Here is an 18,741-nt window from a genome sequence, read left to right as displayed (position 1 = left end):
AAAATAAATTTAGAAAAAGAAATAAAGAAATAATAGAAGAAAATAAAACAATAAAATAGAAAAGAATTACAATAACATTAGAAGATATTAAAAATGTAATAACTACAATATCATCATTGAAAGTACCATGTATTGACACAATACAAGGATATTATTTGACAAAAATTTAGAAAGTATTAGAAATAAATTAAATAATATATTCAATGAATTGATAGAAATACTAGAAACAATCAAATTAGAAATGTTAACAGGAAGAACTATTTTAATATATAAATGATGAGATAATAAAAATGCAGAGAATTATAAATTAATTACTTGTTTAAATATAAATATGAAAATATTCACATCAATTATAAAAAAGAAGATAGAAGAATAACTAATACAAAATGACAATAAATTTTAAATTAACAAAAATCAATATTTGAATAAAAAAGTTTATCAGATAAAGAATGAAATATTAATAGTTTAATATAAATGAAAGAGAAATACAAAATAAAAGATATTTAGATACATTTTATGATATTAAAAAAAGATTATGATACTGTAAATCATAAATGACTATAAATTACATTAAGATACTTCAAAGTACTATTTTAAATAACACAAATAATAAAAAGTATGAGTGAAAGATGAAGAATAAAAATATAAAAATAAATATAAATATAAAGAAGAAATAAAAGAATTTAAAATAAAAAATTGTAATGTACAATGTGACTCACTATCTCATCTTTTATTTATATTACAAATGAATATGATCTGTGATATGATTGATAAAATAAATGAAAAATGATTAAAAGTAACACATATATTATATATTGGTGATGTTAAATTAACTAATGAAACAAAAAAAGGAATGGAAATAACAAATCAGAAAATAAATAATACAATTGAATCAATATTGAAATAAACATAAATAAATGTGGAGCATTAAAGAAATATAAGTATTCCATATAACATGAATAATATACCATTAGTAGATGAAAAACATACATATAAATATTTAAGAGTTTATCAATTTATAAGAAATGATGAATCAGGATGTATAGAGAAAATAATTAAAAAAAAATAAAAAAATAAAAAAATAAACTAAATTGAACTAAATAATATAGCAACTCAGTAATGTTACTAATATTCGTTGCTTTTGCTCATATAGTTTGTGTGATAGTTTTAAGTTTTATGGTAATGAATTATAGTTCAGAAAAATCTTATATATTAAATACCTCACCACTGAATTATTCTCATCAAAACATAACAATAACAGGATTTAATCTTACGGGACTAAATTATGAGAATGAGTGTGGAGACATCTTTAAATACCCAAAAGCCACAGAACGTGACGTGATATTATTTTCATATGGACACTCAAGAAAATGGAAACGCAATAAGAAAAGTATGAGATTTGCCTTTTCTTTAGTAAGAAAAGTATTACCTAAGGTTACGTTAGTAATGTTGACAGTGGGAAAAGTACCACCAGATTTTATACAATTAATGAATGAGTTCAATGTGACTATTGTCCCATCCCCAAAACAATTCTTAAAAGGATGGAATTGTGTTAATGCAAGAATTCCATTGAGTTTAGAATATCTTAAACAACACAAAAATGACATTGATCGAGTTGCATGGTCAGACACTCGTGATGTTTTTTATTTTAATGACATTTTTGCAACAGTAGGGATGAATGATTTAGTATGGATGAGTGAATGCGTTTCACCAACTGACTGTTTTAGGCATTCAACAACAGGGCAAAAGTTACATTTTTATTGGATGTGGTGGTTTTATGGAAGAGACGAAGCACTCAAACTAACACAGTACAACACCCCCACTTTGAATGGAGGATTTGGGATTGGAGGTGTATCAAGAATGATTCAGTTATTAACAAAATTAACTCAAGAAATGGATCCTAAATTTACTTTTCAATGGGGATATGACCAAACGCTATTGAACTATCTTTATTATAAAGGTGAATTAATAGACATTGGTTTAGGTGTTGATAGATGTACACAAAGAATGTGCTTTGCCAATAAGTTAAATATTATTGGATATGGAAAACACACAACCTTTTCTATGAAGGGGTCTTCTTGTGCACCAGTTTTACTTCACAAAGGACTGCCGTCTCGGTTGATGGAAATGACCATAACTTATAGATAGGTAAATAAGCTCATATGATAAAAGAAATTCATAACAATTTTATTTCTTCTTACAACAAAAAACGCTTTAATTTTTAATTTATTTTTTTGTTATTTTATTTCTATATTTATATTATTAATAACAATTTTTATTTCTATTTTTGTTTTTTTTTAAGATTTTTATTTTATTGAAAATAACAAATTCTATATTATAGTAAATATTTTATTATTCTTTTTTCTTTTTATTATCTTATATTCGTATCTACTTCCCTTATTGTTCATTTTAATTCTATTTTCATATATTTTTTATTTTATTATTTAAATCATTAGGATTCGAAGGTAGCACGTCAAAGACACCACACAAAACCCTAAAATATTTCCATCCCTCGATTCCCCCAGTTATGGACTGGTTATGACGTTGCGTTTGGTTAGAAAAACATCTTACCCAGTACTGCAAGAATAGCAGTGTTTATTATGTACAGTGACAGAATATCATTGACAATAAACGAATGGGTATTTATAAAGATGTTATTATTACTTGTTAGAATACAAGTATAATTGATAATATAAGAAAGATTATCAAAAGAAAAGGGTCAAGTGGATGAGGCTAAAAGAATATTAGCCCAAAGCAATACAATGGTAATTATATACTCTCCTTAAAATAAGAAAATAAAAAGAAGAAGTCTAAACCCAATGAAGAAGAAATTTAAACCCATCAAAATTAAAAAGAAATTAAATAATGAATATTTAAATAAGGGATGTTTAAATACTCTATTCCACATCAAAAATGAGAAAAGAAAATTCTCACCGTTCAACAACTAAAAGCAAAGAATAAGCCAATAGTTGAAGAACAAATACTTTTAAGCGAAGGGACGGGATTAGTAGTCTCCCCTGAGCAAGGAACAATAGAAAATATTTCTATTAATACTTAATTAACTACTTTTTATTTAAATCATTTGATATTAAAATTGATGTAAAATATTGAAAGTGATGCCTTTTTTAATTATCTTATTTTTCATTATTTATACATATCAGATTTTATTTATTCTTTAGTAATAATTTATTCATATAGTTAAACAATTTTTACTATTTATATTTGATGTTATATAGTTATGTTAATAAGATATAATACTTAGACTATTTATTTTTATTCTATTTTATAAAAAACTTTATTGCTTGGTTAGAGTAACAAAATAAAAATAAGATTAAGAAGGGATTATAATCTCAATAATTAAATCACCAAATAAATCATTACCCTCTATTAAAAACATTGACAATACAATAACATGTGAATATTTTAAGATAATTAATAATGGTAATATTTCTTATAATTTTTTTAAATGAACAAATGGTTTCTCTTCTTTCTAATGTTAATAACTTGTTTAAAAATATAACGTAATGCACTTACTCTATTTCTTTGTTTTGATAAATTTATGAAATTATAATAAAGAAGGAGATTTTATTATGAATTTATTTTGAAGATAATGAAGATTAAACAAAAATGATGAGTTGTTTTATTTTAATAATATAATTAACCATTTACAACAGTAGAATGTATTAGAGTGTTGTTAATGGTGAAACAAGAATAAGTAAGTTTCACATAAAAAGCTCAAGGTATTGTTAGGTGTCCAAAAATTATAAATAATAAGTCTAGTGGAAGATGTAAGCTGACAACTCTATGAAAACGGATAAAAGAAGTTCCCAAAGAAGTGGAGTCCAGGCTGTGGTTAGCCTCATTAAATTAAATAAAAAAAATATTTCACAAAAACAAATATCTCTTTATAACATTGTCTCTATCTTTAATTGAAAAATATCAAAAAATTTAACTTTAATTTTTTTCTTTAATAATACACAAAAAGAAAGAAATTTAAAGGATTGAAAAGATATTTTCTTCATTTATCTAACGGTTCCATCAACAACTTCATCAACAGTTACTGTAAGCTCAGTGTCTTTAACAATAAGTGGAACGTCATTAGTTCTAACTAATCCCTCTTTTAATGAAAGGTTCATCTTTCCAACAACATCAATTGAAATCTTCTTAGTAGAAATAGTAACTTTACCCTCTTTTGGAATCACTTGTGTTCCAATAGCAGCATCAGCACTTGGATGACAGAATTTAACTTTAGTACCATCAAGTGAAGTGGCAGCAAGAATCATAGCTTCTGACGCAACACCTCTTAGCTTAGATGGTTTTAAGTTACATACAAAAGTAGCTCTTTGATTTAATAATTCTTCTGGTTTATAATGCTCAGCAAGTCCAGCAACAACACTTCTTGGTTTTTCTTCACCAACATCAACTTTAAGAGCAAGAAGATGTTCACTATTTGGGTGTGGTCCAGCTTCAACAATTTTACCAACTCTAATTTCTAATTGGAATCCGTCAAGAACTTCTTTGACATTATTTTGTTTTCCATTTCCTTTAGCCTTACTTTTAGTTGTTGTGGTAGTACATGAAACACCTTGTTTTCCACTAAACTTTGTTCTTAATTCTTCGATCTGTTCTTTTGAAATCATTTTGAAGATAACTTCTACCTTTCCTAACATAGTCTCTCCTTCAAGAAGAAGTCCAAAATCATTTGGTAATGGAATGGCTGGTAAATTCATTTGTTCTCTAACCTTCTTACCAAATTCTGGTATATATGGGTCAAGTACAAGTGAGACAAAATAAAGGATATTCAATGCATAATAAATTTCATCAGCAGCCCGTTCTTTGTCACTTTTAATTGTTTTCCATGCAGCAGTGTCTTGGAGATATTTATTACCAACAGATGAAATAGACATGGCAATTTTTAATCCTTCTTTTAATTTAACATTTTCCATTGCATTGAGATATTCTTTATATAATTCTTTAATTTCTTTTTCACAATTTAATTCAACCTCTGTAATTTTATTAATCTTCTTTGGTATTTTATTGTCAAAATTCTTTACAGCAAATGTTAATGTTCTTTGAGCAAGATTTCCAATATTCTTTAATAACTCATTATTATTTTTCTCCATAAGATCATTCCACAAAAATACTGTGTCAGATTGTTCTGGTCGATTAATGAGAAGATAGTATCTCCATACTTCTGGTGGGATTCCAGTTTTCATAGCATCATCTCCAAATACTCCTGTTCCATTTGATTTTGAGAACTTACAATCTTCATAATTTAAGTATTCAGTAGTTGCAAGTTTTCTTACCATAGTCCATGGTTGTCCAGTTCCAAGAAGTGTTGATGGGAATAAGACACTGTGGAATACAATATTATCTTTTCCAAGGAATTGAGTTAATTCAACATGTTCATTATCCATCCACCATTTCTTCCAATCATCGGTATAATTAGCAGTAATAGAAAGATATCCAATTGGTGCATCAAACCAAACATAAAATACTTTATTTTCAAATCCTTCTAATGGTACTTTAGTTCCCCATTTAAGATCTCTTGTAATACATCTTCCTTTTAAATTATTTAACCATGTTTTTGTAGCACATGCACAGTTATTTGGCCATTCATATTTACTCATTGTTTCATTTGCCCAATTTCCTAATTTGTCTTGAAGTTTTGGAAGATCAATAAAAAGATGTTCTGAACTTCTTCTTACTGGAACAGAATGACAAACCTTACATTGTGGATTAATTAGTTCAACAGTATTAATTAATTTTTGGCAACTATCACATTGGTCTCCACGAGCACCAGGAGCATTACAAAATGGACATATTCCTTCAACAAATCTATCAGCTAAAAATTTATCACATTTTTCACAATAAAATTGTTCTACTGATTCTTTATAAATATAGCCATTATTATTTAAATGTTTAAAAATGTCTTGTGTAATTTCAGTTTGTTTCTCAGTTGATGTTCTTCCAAAGTAATTAAATGAAATATCAAACCAATCATATACTTCTTTGTGAAGGGTATAATACTTATCACAAATTTCTTGTGGTGTACAATGTTCTAATAACGCTTTTTGTTCTGTTGTTGTTCCATACTCATCAGTTCCACAAACATATAAAGTGTTGTATCCTCTCATTCGGCAGTATCTTGCATAAACATCAGCAGATAAAACACAACCAATTAATGTACCAAGATGAGGTACATTATTACAATATGGTAATGCACTAGTAATAAGAATGTTTCTTTCACCAACCACTGGTGTTGGTTTCTTTTCACAACTCATATCAAATCTTGTTATTTTTTTAAAGTTTTCCTTTTAGGGTTTTCTTCTTCTTTTTTCTTCAAATTTTCATAAATCCATTACTCAGAACAAAATAAAAAGTTTTTCATATGATATAGAACAAATTTATCTAATTCCAAAATGATTATAAAAAAGTAATTGAAATTATTAAAAATGACATCCATAAACCAGAAAAATGAAGTTTAACTTTTCTTATTTATTCAGGGTTTTTAACACTTAAGAAGATACACTATTTTTTGTTTTAAAGGAATTACTTTATAAATCATTTTATAATTCTTTTATTTCAAACAACATCCCTATGTCATCACCTTCATTACTTTTCATTAAAATTCTATTGTATATGACAAATAATTTTTCATCTATTTGTGAATTAACAACCTTATATTTTTGGTGTTAATAGATTATTAAGGATTACTTTTTATTCTCTTATTAAAACAGAAATATAAACAATTAAGTATTAAGGAAATTTCTTGTGTGTAATGCTAACTTAATGTAAATAAGTTTAGATAAGTCTTTTTGTCCCTCTTTATTATCAGGTATAAAACATTAGATTATCATAGACTCTAATCTTTCAACATTAAGTTTATAATGCATACAATCAATTATTTTCTAGTACCTTATAAGTATGTTAAATTTGTGTAAGGTGTTAGCGAATTTACTTTAGAATAAATAAACAAAATAATGTTATAAGACTTATTTCATTTAAAAAACAATAGACAATTTCTTTTAATGGTAGTTTATATGATTAAATGTAATACGTTTAAGAACCAGTCTGAGGCAGGATTGTTTATTCTGGATGATATGTGAAAAAGAATAACAAGCTATGATAAGATTTATGACAAAACCTAAAAAGATAAAAAAAATTTTAATATAGAAACAAAAAAAATATAAAATTTTATTATTTAAAAAAGCAATAACATTTAAAATTTGTTTATTGTTATTTTCCCAAACCAGATTTTAAAGCATTGACTTCATTTTGGGCTTTAAATAAAGCAGCTTTGTATTTGTGATGAGCGGTTTGAAGTTTATTAAATTCTTCTACCAATTGGTCATGTTGAGACATAACACGGCTAAGTTCATTTTCTTTTTTTATTTTTTCTTTATCTATAGCTGCAATTTTAAGATTAAATTTATTGGCCAATTGTTGTTGTTGAATTTGGGTGGCTTGAATTTGTTGGTCTAAAAGATTAATTTTTCTTTGTAATTCTTCTAAATGATTTTTTAAATTTTCTTGAGTCCGAAGAAGTTCACTGAATTCTTTAGTAAGTCCAGAGTATTTGATTTTTTCTTTTTGAAGTTCTTCATTAATTGAAAATGTTTCTTGATTAGAATTATTGTATTTTTCCGTAAATGCTTTATCAATCATTGGCTGACGTTTTATAAATTCTTCTTCAAAGTGACGTTTAATTTCTTGGTTCATGGTTTGTTGAAAGCAATGAACCATTTGTGTTAATGTTGTTTTATCCTATTTTTCAATTTTTTTGTTATTTTATCTCTTAAATGTTTTATATAACAAACCACTATCATATTAAAGTCTTCAGGTGCTGAAGCTAGTTGAATCCACATTTTATAATTTGAAGTATCTACTTCTGTTGTGCTGATAGTTTCTAAAGTCATTTAAATTATTTTGTAGTTTTATATTTTAATATTTTCTTTTTTTTAAAATGAAGTACAATCATATTTTAAACTTCTGAAATTAATCAAATTAATATAAAATAAATAAAGAATGTCAAATTTTCATTGTCATTTTTTTATTTGTTAATCCATTCTTTTCATTTTTAATTATTAGTATTTATATTTCATTTATGAAATAACTTAACAAAAACTACTTGAATTTTTTTTAAGGTAACCTTTTCTATATCTCTTTTTTTCATTCTTTTCATTTATGATAGCATTTTCCATTTAATATTCTTAGTTTTTTACTGGGTATATTTCTTTTTATAAATCTATGACTTATTAGTTAAAACTTATTATCAATAATTTTTTTTGGTATGTTTTTATTGATACGATATTATTATATTGGAAGGTATTATTATTTCATATTAATAATTGGTTTGAAGAATTAATAATTGTTTTAGGTTATTTATTTTTAAAGTATTTTGAATTACAAGTATAATGCTCCCAATAATTTACTGAAAAGATAAATTTGATTCTTCTTATTAATTAGAATAGAATAATAAATGTTATAAATGGCATTTTTTATAAATTATTTTAACAAAAATAAAAAAAAGAAAAACCATTTTTTTTTGTTCAAAACAAAAAACTTGGAAAAACTGAACAATCTGAAAAAAACTTAAAGAAGAATGGAATCAATTGAGAGACTTATCAAAACTATTCCTGTTTGTTAAATTAATAAACAATTAATAAACATAAACATGAAAGACCAATGAGATTAAATATATAGTATGGAGATATACCACCACCATTTAATAATCAATTCAATAAAGTTAATACCGAGTTCGTAGAACAAGTTCATAGCATCCCTATAAAAGAAGGATTTGAGAATCACATCATGTCAAAGCTTGATTACACAGACCCAACTTTAGATTTCTATAATTTTAATGATGAAGCTCATATTTGTAAAGGCTTCACAATACAAACTATTTCTAATTATCCTATCATTGAAAAAGATGGTGTAAAACATAGGGACGGTGATCCTGTTGCTGACGCATATGGGTTTTATAGGTGTCGTAATTTTCTTATTTATTCTGTTAATGATGGATGTGGATGGGGAGTAGAACCTAGTTATGTTGCTAGAGTAGCATCAGCAACATTTGTATTATTTATGAAGAATGAATTAGAAAAGGATGTATTTAGAACAACAGAAGAAATACAAGAATTATGTAGAATTGGTTTAGCTTTAGCACATCAAACAATTATTCAACTCGAATTACCAGAAGGAAAAATTGGAGGAACATGTACAACATGTTGTGGAGTTATAGTACCAATTATTGATAATGAAGAATTAAAGAAAAAAGGAATAAGTTCTAATCAATTTGAAGGTGTTCATCAAGAAGGATCAAAAGTACAACAAGAGGTAAAAGAATATTTTAAAAGTATAACATTAAAAAGTAAAGTTCTAGAGAAGTATCAATTAATTGGTTTAAGTGTTGGAGATTGTAAAACATTTTTTATAAAGAATAAACAAAATGAATGGATAACAGAAGATTTAACATATGGAAGTAGATTACATGCCATTGGATCAAATGATCCAGGAGGAAGAATTGGTATTCAGGGAACAAATAAAAGGATGGATATTAGAAATGCAATGATTTATCATAAAATTCTAAATTGGAATGATATTATTATGGTTTGTTCAGATGGAATCCATGATAATCTTGAACCACAGACAAGAGGATTTAGTCCTAATGAAGTTCAACCAGAATTAGGAGATGTTAAATGGTTTAAATTAAAGAAAGAACAATTAGAAGAAATTAATAGAAGTTATTCATTAAAATTTATTTCTGAAGTTGCTTCACATGCTGTAAGTGTTCATCAATTTCATAAAATGATGATGGATGCAATTATTGGAGTTATTGTTGATAGAAAAAAATATATGGAAGATCACCCAGATAGTGCAGTACCAAATGTATTAACTGGTAAATTAGATCATGCTACTTTGTTACTTGCACGACCAACATTTTAAATATAAGGTTTTTGTTAAGAGTTTTTAAAAAATCAAAAAAGATATAATTTTTTTGTTATAGTATTATTTTTGTTATTTCAAAGAAAGGAAAAAAGAGAAATAAAAAACTTAAAAAAAAACAAAAGAATGACATGTATTACTAATGAGTGGTTAAATCAGGAAAAAAATGAATGTTTATTAGCAATAAAAAGAGGAGATGGAATGGAAAGTTTTGTTCATCTGACAAACATAATTCAAGCAAGTGATACTAATTATTCATTAAATTATTATAATACATTATCATCAATAGTATTTACATTTATATCAAAAAAGAATGACAAAACAAATAGTAACATTCAATTACAAATTAAGTGGCTAAGAAAATTTTTTATACAAGAGATAATTAAATTAATTGAAAAGTCATCATCGGAAAATCAACGATCATTTTTGTTATCAATTAAAATATTAATTATTTTGTTAAAAAATACATCAACAAGTGAAGATTCAATCTCACTAATTCATTTATGGGAAAGTATTATTCAATGTTTTAAAGTAAGAAAAAATTCTGAATTTCTCATACTTGTAGCAAATTCACTTTCAGAACTTTATAAATTATCAATTGGAATACCAGGAATTGACAGTGTTATGCTTAATGTATCATTTGAATCAATGATAACAATGACAAGTTCACAAGAAAGGTCAGCATCTGTACAATTTTTTAGAGTAATTTCAAGATATAATAGAAAACAATTTACAAATGCACTAGCAATAGCAATGATAATTATTGAACCGATAATAAAAAATACAATAATAGAACCAATTTATTTAAAAGAATATATGAATGGAATTATTGAAGTATTAAATAATATTGAAATATATGGAAAAGAATATAATTTTAAAGGAATAGATGTTGATGGTGTTGTTTTATTTTTTATAGAATTATTAAAAGAAACACCAAATATATATACGACATTTAATTATTCATTATTAATACTAATTGTTTCATTTATTGGATTTGGAATAGTTCAATCAAAAACAGATTCATTAGAATTATTAACGTCATATATTTTAATTGAAGTTGATGATAGAAATAAACAAATAGATAATTATTTAGAAAATATTATTCAAAACATTATTAAACGATTTTCCTTTTCTTCATCAAATCAAATTACAATTAATGCATTGATTAAATTAATTTCTTCTTTAATAAAAACACGTTGTAATATTTATATTCATTTAGTAAATAATAATATAATGGAAGAATTTTATTCATACATTTATTTAAATATTAATTCTGATATTAGAAAACCTGAAGAATTACATTTTCTTTCTTGTCTTATTTGTGCAGGACATATAGAAAAAGAAAAATTATGGTTTGAAAATGAATTAAAAAAATGGGGAGGAATTGAATTTCTTGTTTCATTATTTATTATTGAATCACAAAATAATAAAAATTCACAAAACGCTTTTATTTCATTAGGAGAATCAATTAATTATTTAATTGAAAGTAATATAAATAATATTCTATTATTAAAGAAAGTAATATATTCATTTCTTTCATTTCCAATGACTTTAAATTCAAGAATTAAATGTAGTTATCTTAAAGAATGTACTAAAATTAAATGGAAACAATGTATTATTTTTGATAATTATCATAGATTATTACCTACCTTACCTTTACATTTAATGTTAGAAAGAGTTCTTTCTAGTTTTATTATTGATCCTGATGAATTAGTAAGAAAAATTGCCTATGAAACATTTACAGAAGTAAATGTTACTATTTTAAATATTTCTATTAATGAATTTCTTCTTAAATTATTTTCTCAAACAATTCTTCAAATTCATCCTTTATTTCGTTTAACTTCAATTCAAACATTTGCTATTTTATTAAAAAAAATAACTCATACTCCAGTTATTCCATTTGTATTATCAAGATTACCAAATCCATTAGAAAATATTTCAGAAAGGTTATTAAGAATTACGTTAGATGATGGACTAAATTTATTAAATGCATCACTAAGTATGTATGGTAAAATTGGAAATCTTTCTATTGTAAATGGACTAATTTCTTTTTGTGAAATTGTTCAATGTATTACAAGAAGTCAACAAAAAGTTATTTCTTCTTCAAGAATTAAATGTTATTTATTTGTTAAAAATTTACTTCGTTGTATTATTGAAGTTCTTGGAATTCAAATGAACTCAACCCAATTGGCTGTTCAAAAAAAGCATTTAGAAGAAATAAAATCCCCACTTTTAAATTCATTAATAAATTATCTTGTTTCAATTGAATTACGTTCTGGTAATTTAGAATCACCAATAATAATATTAACCCAAAAAATAATACTTTCACTTGCATCTATTGTTCGTTCTATTGGGCTAAATGGATGGGAAGTAATAGAATTATGCAATTATTTAAGAATATTACATGATGTATGTCCATTAGAAATAATATTATTATTAAGAGAAATATTACAAAGTCAATTAACAATTTATTCAGTTAACTTTAATTTATTTCAATCAATTTCTCCTTTATTTATGCAATGGGATTATTGGATATTACCAGAAACTAAAATTGAATTTGTTGGTGAAAGAAGAGCTTGGGCAGAAATTAATGATACGTCTATATTATTAATTGAAGAACTTGTTAATAATGAATCAATTGATTATAACCTTCGATGTAGTATATTAAATTATGGATACTTATTTGTTAGAATTGGGAATTCTATTGGAGCACCAGTAATTGGAGAAAGTATTAGATTAACTTTAACTACAGGGAATACAGATTATGAAATATTATATCACAATTTACAAAAACAATTACAATTTGATAATTCTCATCTTGATAATATTTCTACTTTATTTCCTAATATTTATTTTCCTTCTTTTGTATTACTTCCTCCTTTAAATCAATCATTAAATTATAATATTTTAATTAAAGAATTAACGACATTAAAATTTATGATTATTAATAAACCTTTAAATCCTCAATTTCATCTTCAAACGTTATTACAAATTACTCATCATTGTATTGTTTTACATTCTATTGTATTAAACAAATCAACTATTAAAATAATTTCTAAATTATCTCAAATACTTAATGATAAATTAATTCAAAAAATTTTATCTTCAAATCAAAGTATTTTAATTGGTGCTCAAATAGGTTATCGTCAAATATTAACACTCATTGAATCTAATAAATCTATTGCAAATAAAAATTCTTTTATTAAAGAAATTCAGAGTCATGTTGATTTATTAACTGCATTTCATATGGCATTTGAATTATTAATGAGTGTTCTTAAAGATTCATTTGTTCATGGAATATATTCATATGAAAGTATTAAATTATTTATTGATTGTGTATTACCAATGTATTGGAGTATTCGTTCAAGTAGAAATACTCACCTATTCTTTTTAAAACCATTAGTTCCAATTCAGTTAACAGAAATATTTATTGAACAAGCTTCAATTATTGTTCAATTTCCAAGAATGTATAGAACAACTGCTTTTTCTAAATTATTTGAAAATGTTTATTTATGTTCATCAGGAGTTGTAAACCATTTAGAAGTATTTAACAGAATAAAAGATAATAAAAAATATTCATTTTTAATTAATTTAATGAAAGAAGCAAATTGGTCAAAAGATATTCAATCAAAACACAATGAAATCATATGTAAAAAAATAAATGATATTGACAAATTAATTAACAAAATTCAATTAGGTTCTAAAGAATTATTTGTGTTTTTAATTAATTTAAAAATACCTTTATCTATGAAAGTTTATGAAAAATTAGCTTTCTTTGCTTCTCGTCCTAAAATTTATTCTTCTCTTAAAGATTCTTTTCCTAATTTTCCTCAAAGAGATTATTATTTATTATTTGATTATTTTAGTTCATTCTCTCAACCTATTGGAAATAAGTATAATGACTTAGATGATTCTTCTTTTACTTTATCTAATTTTATTTCTAATTATTCTCAACTTATTAGCGATATTCCTTTTCTTAGAGATACTGCTTTTATGTCTTGTGCTTCTATTGCCTCTATTCAAGAAATTGCAGAAGATAAAAAAGAAGAAAACATTGAAAAACAAATTGAAGAAGATGAAATAAAAATAAAAAAGCAAATTCTTTTAAAAGAAAGAAAAGATGAAAATAATAATATTGAACGATTATTTACGTTATTATATTCGAGAATTGATACTCGTTATTATTCATTAACTAAAAACTTAAAAATGCCTTATATTATTTTATTTCGTTTAAAACAAAAATTAACTTCTTTATTATTACATTATATTTATTTATTACCAATATATAAAAATAATAATTTAACTTCTATTCTTAATGAAAAACAATTACTTATGACAACATTCTGGCAATATAGAACTCCTCCTGTCAATTCTATTCATGAAGTTCTTACTTCTTTAAATACTTTAGCAAGAGAATTACCTATACCTTCATCTGATTTAAATCAAATTTGTGATGAACTTTTAACTGGATTCCTTTCCAATAAACAACCACTCTATTTAACGATTATTCTTTCTTTATTATCTCATTACGATAATGTTATTTCTGTTGGGATAGAACAACCAAGATGTGTGTTAACTTGGGGTCAATTACCTATCACTTCTCATTGGGGAACAATTAGTGACTCTTTAATTAAACATACCCAATCATCACTTTTTCAAATTGACTCATTTGGAGATGTATCGTTTAATCAATCAATATTACCGATACTCCAATCTGATGAAAAAATTAGAGAATTTATTAAATTCCTTATTTTTTTTCAACCTCATTTTAATATCAAACAACAAAAGTTATTAATATCTTTTTATGCTAAAATGCAAAAACAACAATCTTCCATTCAAATTTTAATAAATTATGCTTATTTCTCTTTATTATTACTTCATCCTGTTTGGGATAAATCTTTATTTAAAATAGATACCAAAATTCAATGTATTGGAATTATTTTGGCATTCAGTCATAATATCCCTTCTTTATTAGAAAATTATTCTTTATTATCTCCTATTGTTTCTGCTTCTTTAGAAATTATTTTTGATTGTCATATAGAAGATATTCTTCTAACAATTGATGTTATCAATCCTCCTTTTAAAATGTCTTGGAGAATTGCAATTACTTTTTTAGTTTCTTTATTCGATGCAATAACAGAAGATGATAAACAAGTTCTTATTGCTATCTTTGGAAAAAACATTTTTCCAAAAGACATTATTTCTCAAAGAATGTTCATAGTCAAAATAAAACAAACAATCTTTGAAAAGCTCACTTTTATTCCATCGTTTAATAGTTAAACTTTGTTTGTTTTTCATTTTTGGTTTATTTTTTTTTAAATTAATTATATTTTTTTATTATACTTATTTCACCTAATCTATTTTGATAATTTATAAAAACTTTATTATTATCTCTAAAAAATTAAATCATTTCAATATAACCAATTCTTCTAAATACTGCATATAACTAAAATTAAAATTGTATTGATTTCTTTTGATAACTTTTTAACAAAAAGTAAATCCACTATTATGATATTTGTTCTTATTTTTTTTTGATTAACAAACATTGAATTTATACAATAATTTAATAATAAGAATTTGATTTTGCAATATTGAAACTTGTTATATTGTTAAATTTAGAATATAATAATATTATATAATCTAATTATTTCAATTGATCTATTTTTATGAATATTATCTTAATTTTAACCTGTTATTTTATTTATACATAATACTAATAATAAGTTATTCAAAATTAAAAAACTTTATTTTATTAATTTAATAATTAACATCATTATAAACTTTATCGGACTTTGTAAAAATTTTTTTTCTGATTTATTATTACTAAATGATATTTGTTTTTTGATATATCTTTTTTAAATTTCCTTTTTGCTTAGTAACTCTATCATTAGTTATATTTAAATCACTGATGTTATTTTTTTAACAAAATGATAACTTAATATCAGATATTTAGTTCAATTAAAAATCTTTTATTTTTTTCAAATAAAAATTATTTTAAACATCATTTAATTTATCTTACTAAAAATAAACAAAACATTTTTAAAATTTATTAATAATATTTTTATCCTTTTCATTAAATAGTATTAACTTATTCTTTAATTCTTCATATTTTCTTTTCTTCAATAAACTGTTTTTAGCAATGAGTAAATAATGGCTTTGGTCATAACAATTATGCAACCATCATTCTTCTTCAAAAAAAAACTAAAAGGTAAACTTTTTTTATTATATTACATGTTTATTCTATTCATTATTTAACTTGTATTGCTTTTATTTTAAAGAAAACAGAAAAGAACAGAGCTAGAAAAATCTTGTAATGAACAAAAGACTAATTTTTGACTAAATATTCAACATAAAAAAGCCACGTAGTTCATACAGTACAAAAAGGAAACCCTGTCATAAAATGAAAACCCTTAAAAAAAAAGATAAAGAGGATTAATGTCAGTGAGAGAAACCGGTTATTATGATTCTCTTGGAATTAAACCAACAGCCAGCGATGAAGAAATTAAGAAAGCGTATAGAAAATTAGCAATAAAGTATCACCCAGATAAAAACCCAGGAGATAAAAATGCTGAAGAAAAATTTAAAGAAATTACAGAAGCGTATGCAGTTCTTTCTGACCATCAAAAGAGAGAAATGTATGATAAGTATGGAAAGAAAGGACTTGAAGAAGGAGGAATGGGAGGATTTGATATGAATGATATTTTATCACAATTCTTTGGTGGAGGATTCGGAGGATTTGGTGGAGGATTTGGTGGAGGATTTGGTGGATTTGAAAGAAAGTCTTCTGGTCCAAGAAAAGGTAAATCAATTCAAGTCTCATTAAACTGTACTTTAGAAGATTTATATAATGGAAAAACTTTTAAAAGAAAGATTACACATGATATTATTTGTAAAGCATGTTCTGGAAATGGAACTAAATCAGGGGCTAAGGCACAGACATGCAACACTTGTAAAGGAAATGGATTTAGAGTTGTTCGTGTCCAACAAGGTTTTTGCATTATGCAAAGTCAAGAAGTTTGTCCTAAATGTAAAGGAAAAGGGGTTGTTGTTAATGAAAAAGATTTATGTAAAATGTGTCATGGAGATAAAGTTGTAAGTGAAGAAAAAATACTTGAAGTTATTGTTCAGCCAGGAACTAAAGACAAAGAAACAATTGTCTTTCCAGGAGAGTCTGATCAAGCACCAGGTATAATTGCAGGAGATGTCATATTTGTAATTCAAACTAAAGAACATTCAATATTTGAACGTAAAGAAAATAATTTGGTTATGAACAAAAAAATTACTTTGAATGAAGCTTTGACTGGTGTTGTTTTCACTGTTAAAACATTAGATGGAAGAGAACTTTTTATTGAAGGAAAAGATGTTATTCAACCAAAAAGTTATATGAAAGTAATTGGTGAAGGTTTTACCATTAAACATCATCCAGAAGAACGTGGTGATTTATATATCTATTTTGAAGTCAAATTCCCTACAACTACTGAAATTAAAAATTCTCTTAATGCGTTAAAGAAAGTACTTCCTTCTGGAAGCACTCCTCCAATGAAAGATGATAAACATACTATTTGTACACTCATTCCATCTTCTGCACCTAGTGAATCTTCTAAAAATAGTTATAGACAACCTCATATGGATGTAGAAGATGATGAAGAAGACCCAAGAGGAGGTGTTCAATGTGCTGCACAATAAAATCATAAATTGACTGTTGCTTCATGTTTAAATATCGTCGTCTTTAGGTCATCATTTTGTTGAGAATTCAAAAGTTAGTATAAAATTGTTTCATTAACTTAATTTATCTCTTTTTAATTTCCTTAATTCAAAAAATCTCTATCATTTTTCATATCGTTTAGTATAACAATAACTGTAAATTAAATGACGTTGGGAATATAAACAAATTAAATAGTCTAACCAAATAAAAAATTAGTTAAATAACTAATGACAAAAATGGTTTCTATTGTTCCTTGTTTTCTTGTCAATAGTGACATCAATTATTTAATGTATGACAGACTAATAGAATATTGTTAGTTGATGTAGAAACAATATTCCATGAAAGTATCATGTTTTAATTATAACGTTTTGGAATTATTTAATCTTTTTATTTATTTTTTTTTATTAATTTAATATCGAGATTCTTTTTATCAATTCAGAATATACATCATATTTTGTTGCAATGCTTATTGAGTAATGTAATAGAATCTTGTAATGAAAATCAAACAACAAACAAGTATTCAAGTCTAAAGAAAAGAATGAATGAAATAACAATAAAATGCATAATAATAATGGTAAAAGAAATAACAAGAGAAAAGTGAATAGAAAAAGAAGAATACAAAGAAAAACAAATAAGAAAGAAAGTAAATATAATGATAATAAACATTATACAAATAACAAATCTAAATTATAACAACAAATAAAATTGAAATAAAAAATAAAAGAATAAGAAGTAAAATGAGAAAGGAGAATAATCAGAAATAAATAAAAAGTATGAAGGTAAAGAAATTGTATAATATTCTCCAAGAAGTATATTCAATAATAAAATAATAAAGAAAAACAAAGAAGAATTCAAATAGGCAATAAAAGAATGGTTAATGATATTAAAACAAATGAAAAATGAATCAAAAACAAAAATCAAAACAAAGAAATAAATAATGTAAAACTGTAAGAATAATAAATGAAAAAGAAAATAAATAAAAACACAAGATAAAGAAGAGAAAAAGGAAGAAGAATATAACAAATAAGAAATGAACATTCTTCAAAATAAAATCAAAGAAATAGAAGAAATTATTAAACAACTTCAAA

At 24.5% G+C, this 18,741-nt stretch overlaps 6 protein-coding genes across 6 annotated transcripts, besides 27 other annotated features; 4 read left to right on the top strand and 2 right to left on the bottom strand.

Annotated features, from left to right (window-relative positions):
- Window positions 1-1,086: part of a repeat region that runs on past the window's edge.
- A 33-nt stretch (window positions 1,087-1,119) lies between these two features.
- On the top strand, window positions 1,120-2,148 carry EDI_141470 (uncharacterized protein; the record flags this gene model as incomplete). The annotated part of the gene is made up of 1 exon (XM_001737929.1): window positions 1,120-2,148. One exon carries the CDS (start codon window positions 1,120-1,122, stop codon window positions 2,146-2,148), a length of 1,029 nt encoding a protein of 342 aa, XP_001737981.1.
- A 65-nt stretch (window positions 2,149-2,213) lies between these two features.
- Window positions 2,214-2,267: a microsatellite.
- Window positions 2,268-2,271: 4 nt separating this feature from the next.
- Window positions 2,272-2,313: a microsatellite.
- A 34-nt stretch (window positions 2,314-2,347) lies between these two features.
- Window positions 2,348-2,439: a microsatellite.
- Window positions 2,440-2,456: 17 nt separating this feature from the next.
- Window positions 2,457-3,073: a repeat region.
- Window positions 3,074-3,121: 48 nt separating this feature from the next.
- Window positions 3,122-3,293: a sequence feature (AT_rich).
- Window positions 3,294-3,417: 124 nt separating this feature from the next.
- Window positions 3,418-3,468: a sequence feature (AT_rich).
- Window positions 3,469-3,638: 170 nt separating this feature from the next.
- Window positions 3,639-3,661: a sequence feature (AT_rich).
- A 200-nt stretch (window positions 3,662-3,861) lies between these two features.
- Window positions 3,862-3,886: a sequence feature (AT_rich).
- A 38-nt stretch (window positions 3,887-3,924) lies between these two features.
- Window positions 3,925-3,976: a sequence feature (AT_rich).
- Window positions 3,977-4,022: 46 nt separating this feature from the next.
- Window positions 4,023-6,284, bottom strand: EDI_141460 (methionine-tRNA synthetase, putative; the record flags this gene model as incomplete). The annotated part of the gene is made up of 1 exon (XM_001737928.1): window positions 4,023-6,284. The coding sequence occupies one exon, from the start codon at window positions 6,282-6,284 to the stop codon at window positions 4,023-4,025; it is 2,262 nt and encodes a 753-aa protein (XP_001737980.1).
- An 871-nt stretch (window positions 6,285-7,155) lies between these two features.
- Window positions 7,156-7,212: a sequence feature (AT_rich).
- Window positions 7,213-7,239: 27 nt separating this feature from the next.
- EDI_141450 (uncharacterized protein) lies at window positions 7,240-7,919 on the bottom strand (the record flags this gene model as incomplete). The annotated part of the gene is made up of 2 exons (XM_001737927.1): window positions 7,240-7,767; window positions 7,821-7,919. 2 exons carry the CDS (start codon window positions 7,917-7,919, stop codon window positions 7,240-7,242), a joined length of 627 nt encoding a protein of 208 aa, XP_001737979.1.
- Window positions 7,918-8,026: a sequence feature (AT_rich).
- Window positions 8,027-8,496: 470 nt separating this feature from the next.
- Window positions 8,497-8,532: a sequence feature (AT_rich).
- Window positions 8,533-8,814: 282 nt separating this feature from the next.
- Window positions 8,815-9,948, top strand: EDI_141440 (tipa, putative; the record flags this gene model as incomplete). Its single annotated transcript, XM_001737926.1, has 1 exon — window positions 8,815-9,948. One exon carries the CDS (start codon window positions 8,815-8,817, stop codon window positions 9,946-9,948), a length of 1,134 nt encoding a protein of 377 aa, XP_001737978.1.
- Window positions 9,949-9,969: 21 nt separating this feature from the next.
- Window positions 9,970-10,019: a sequence feature (AT_rich).
- Window positions 10,020-10,027: 8 nt separating this feature from the next.
- Window positions 10,028-10,075: a microsatellite.
- EDI_141430 (uncharacterized protein) lies at window positions 10,075-15,228 on the top strand (the record flags this gene model as incomplete). The annotated part of the gene is made up of 2 exons (XM_001737925.1): window positions 10,075-10,236; window positions 10,261-15,228. 2 exons carry the CDS (start codon window positions 10,075-10,077, stop codon window positions 15,226-15,228), a joined length of 5,130 nt encoding a protein of 1,709 aa, XP_001737977.1.
- Window positions 10,383-10,414: a sequence feature (AT_rich).
- Window positions 11,148-11,221: a sequence feature (AT_rich).
- Window positions 11,415-11,462: a sequence feature (AT_rich).
- Window positions 12,840-12,900: a sequence feature (AT_rich).
- Window positions 13,503-13,544: a sequence feature (AT_rich).
- Window positions 13,666-13,686: a sequence feature (AT_rich).
- Window positions 14,160-14,251: a sequence feature (AT_rich).
- Window positions 15,229-15,252: 24 nt separating the features above from the next.
- Window positions 15,253-15,355: a sequence feature (AT_rich).
- A 194-nt stretch (window positions 15,356-15,549) lies between these two features.
- Window positions 15,550-15,716: a sequence feature (AT_rich).
- Window positions 15,717-15,904: 188 nt separating this feature from the next.
- Window positions 15,905-16,013: a sequence feature (AT_rich).
- Window positions 16,014-16,383: 370 nt separating this feature from the next.
- EDI_141420 (uncharacterized protein) lies at window positions 16,384-17,634 on the top strand (the record flags this gene model as incomplete). The annotated part of the gene is made up of 1 exon (XM_001737924.1): window positions 16,384-17,634. One exon carries the CDS (start codon window positions 16,384-16,386, stop codon window positions 17,632-17,634), a length of 1,251 nt encoding a protein of 416 aa, XP_001737976.1.
- A 391-nt stretch (window positions 17,635-18,025) lies between these two features.
- Window positions 18,026-18,069: a sequence feature (AT_rich).
- Window positions 18,070-18,075: 6 nt separating this feature from the next.
- Window positions 18,076-18,741: a repeat region.

This window comes from Entamoeba dispar, genomic scaffold, assembly GCF_000209125.1.
Source record: "Entamoeba dispar SAW760 scf_1105229460955 genomic scaffold, whole genome shotgun sequence".
Classification (NCBI taxonomy): Eukaryota; Evosea; order Mastigamoebida; family Endamoebidae; genus Entamoeba; species Entamoeba dispar.
Note: the sequence above shows the minus strand (reverse complement) of the source record. Positions and strands in the feature narration are given on the sequence as shown.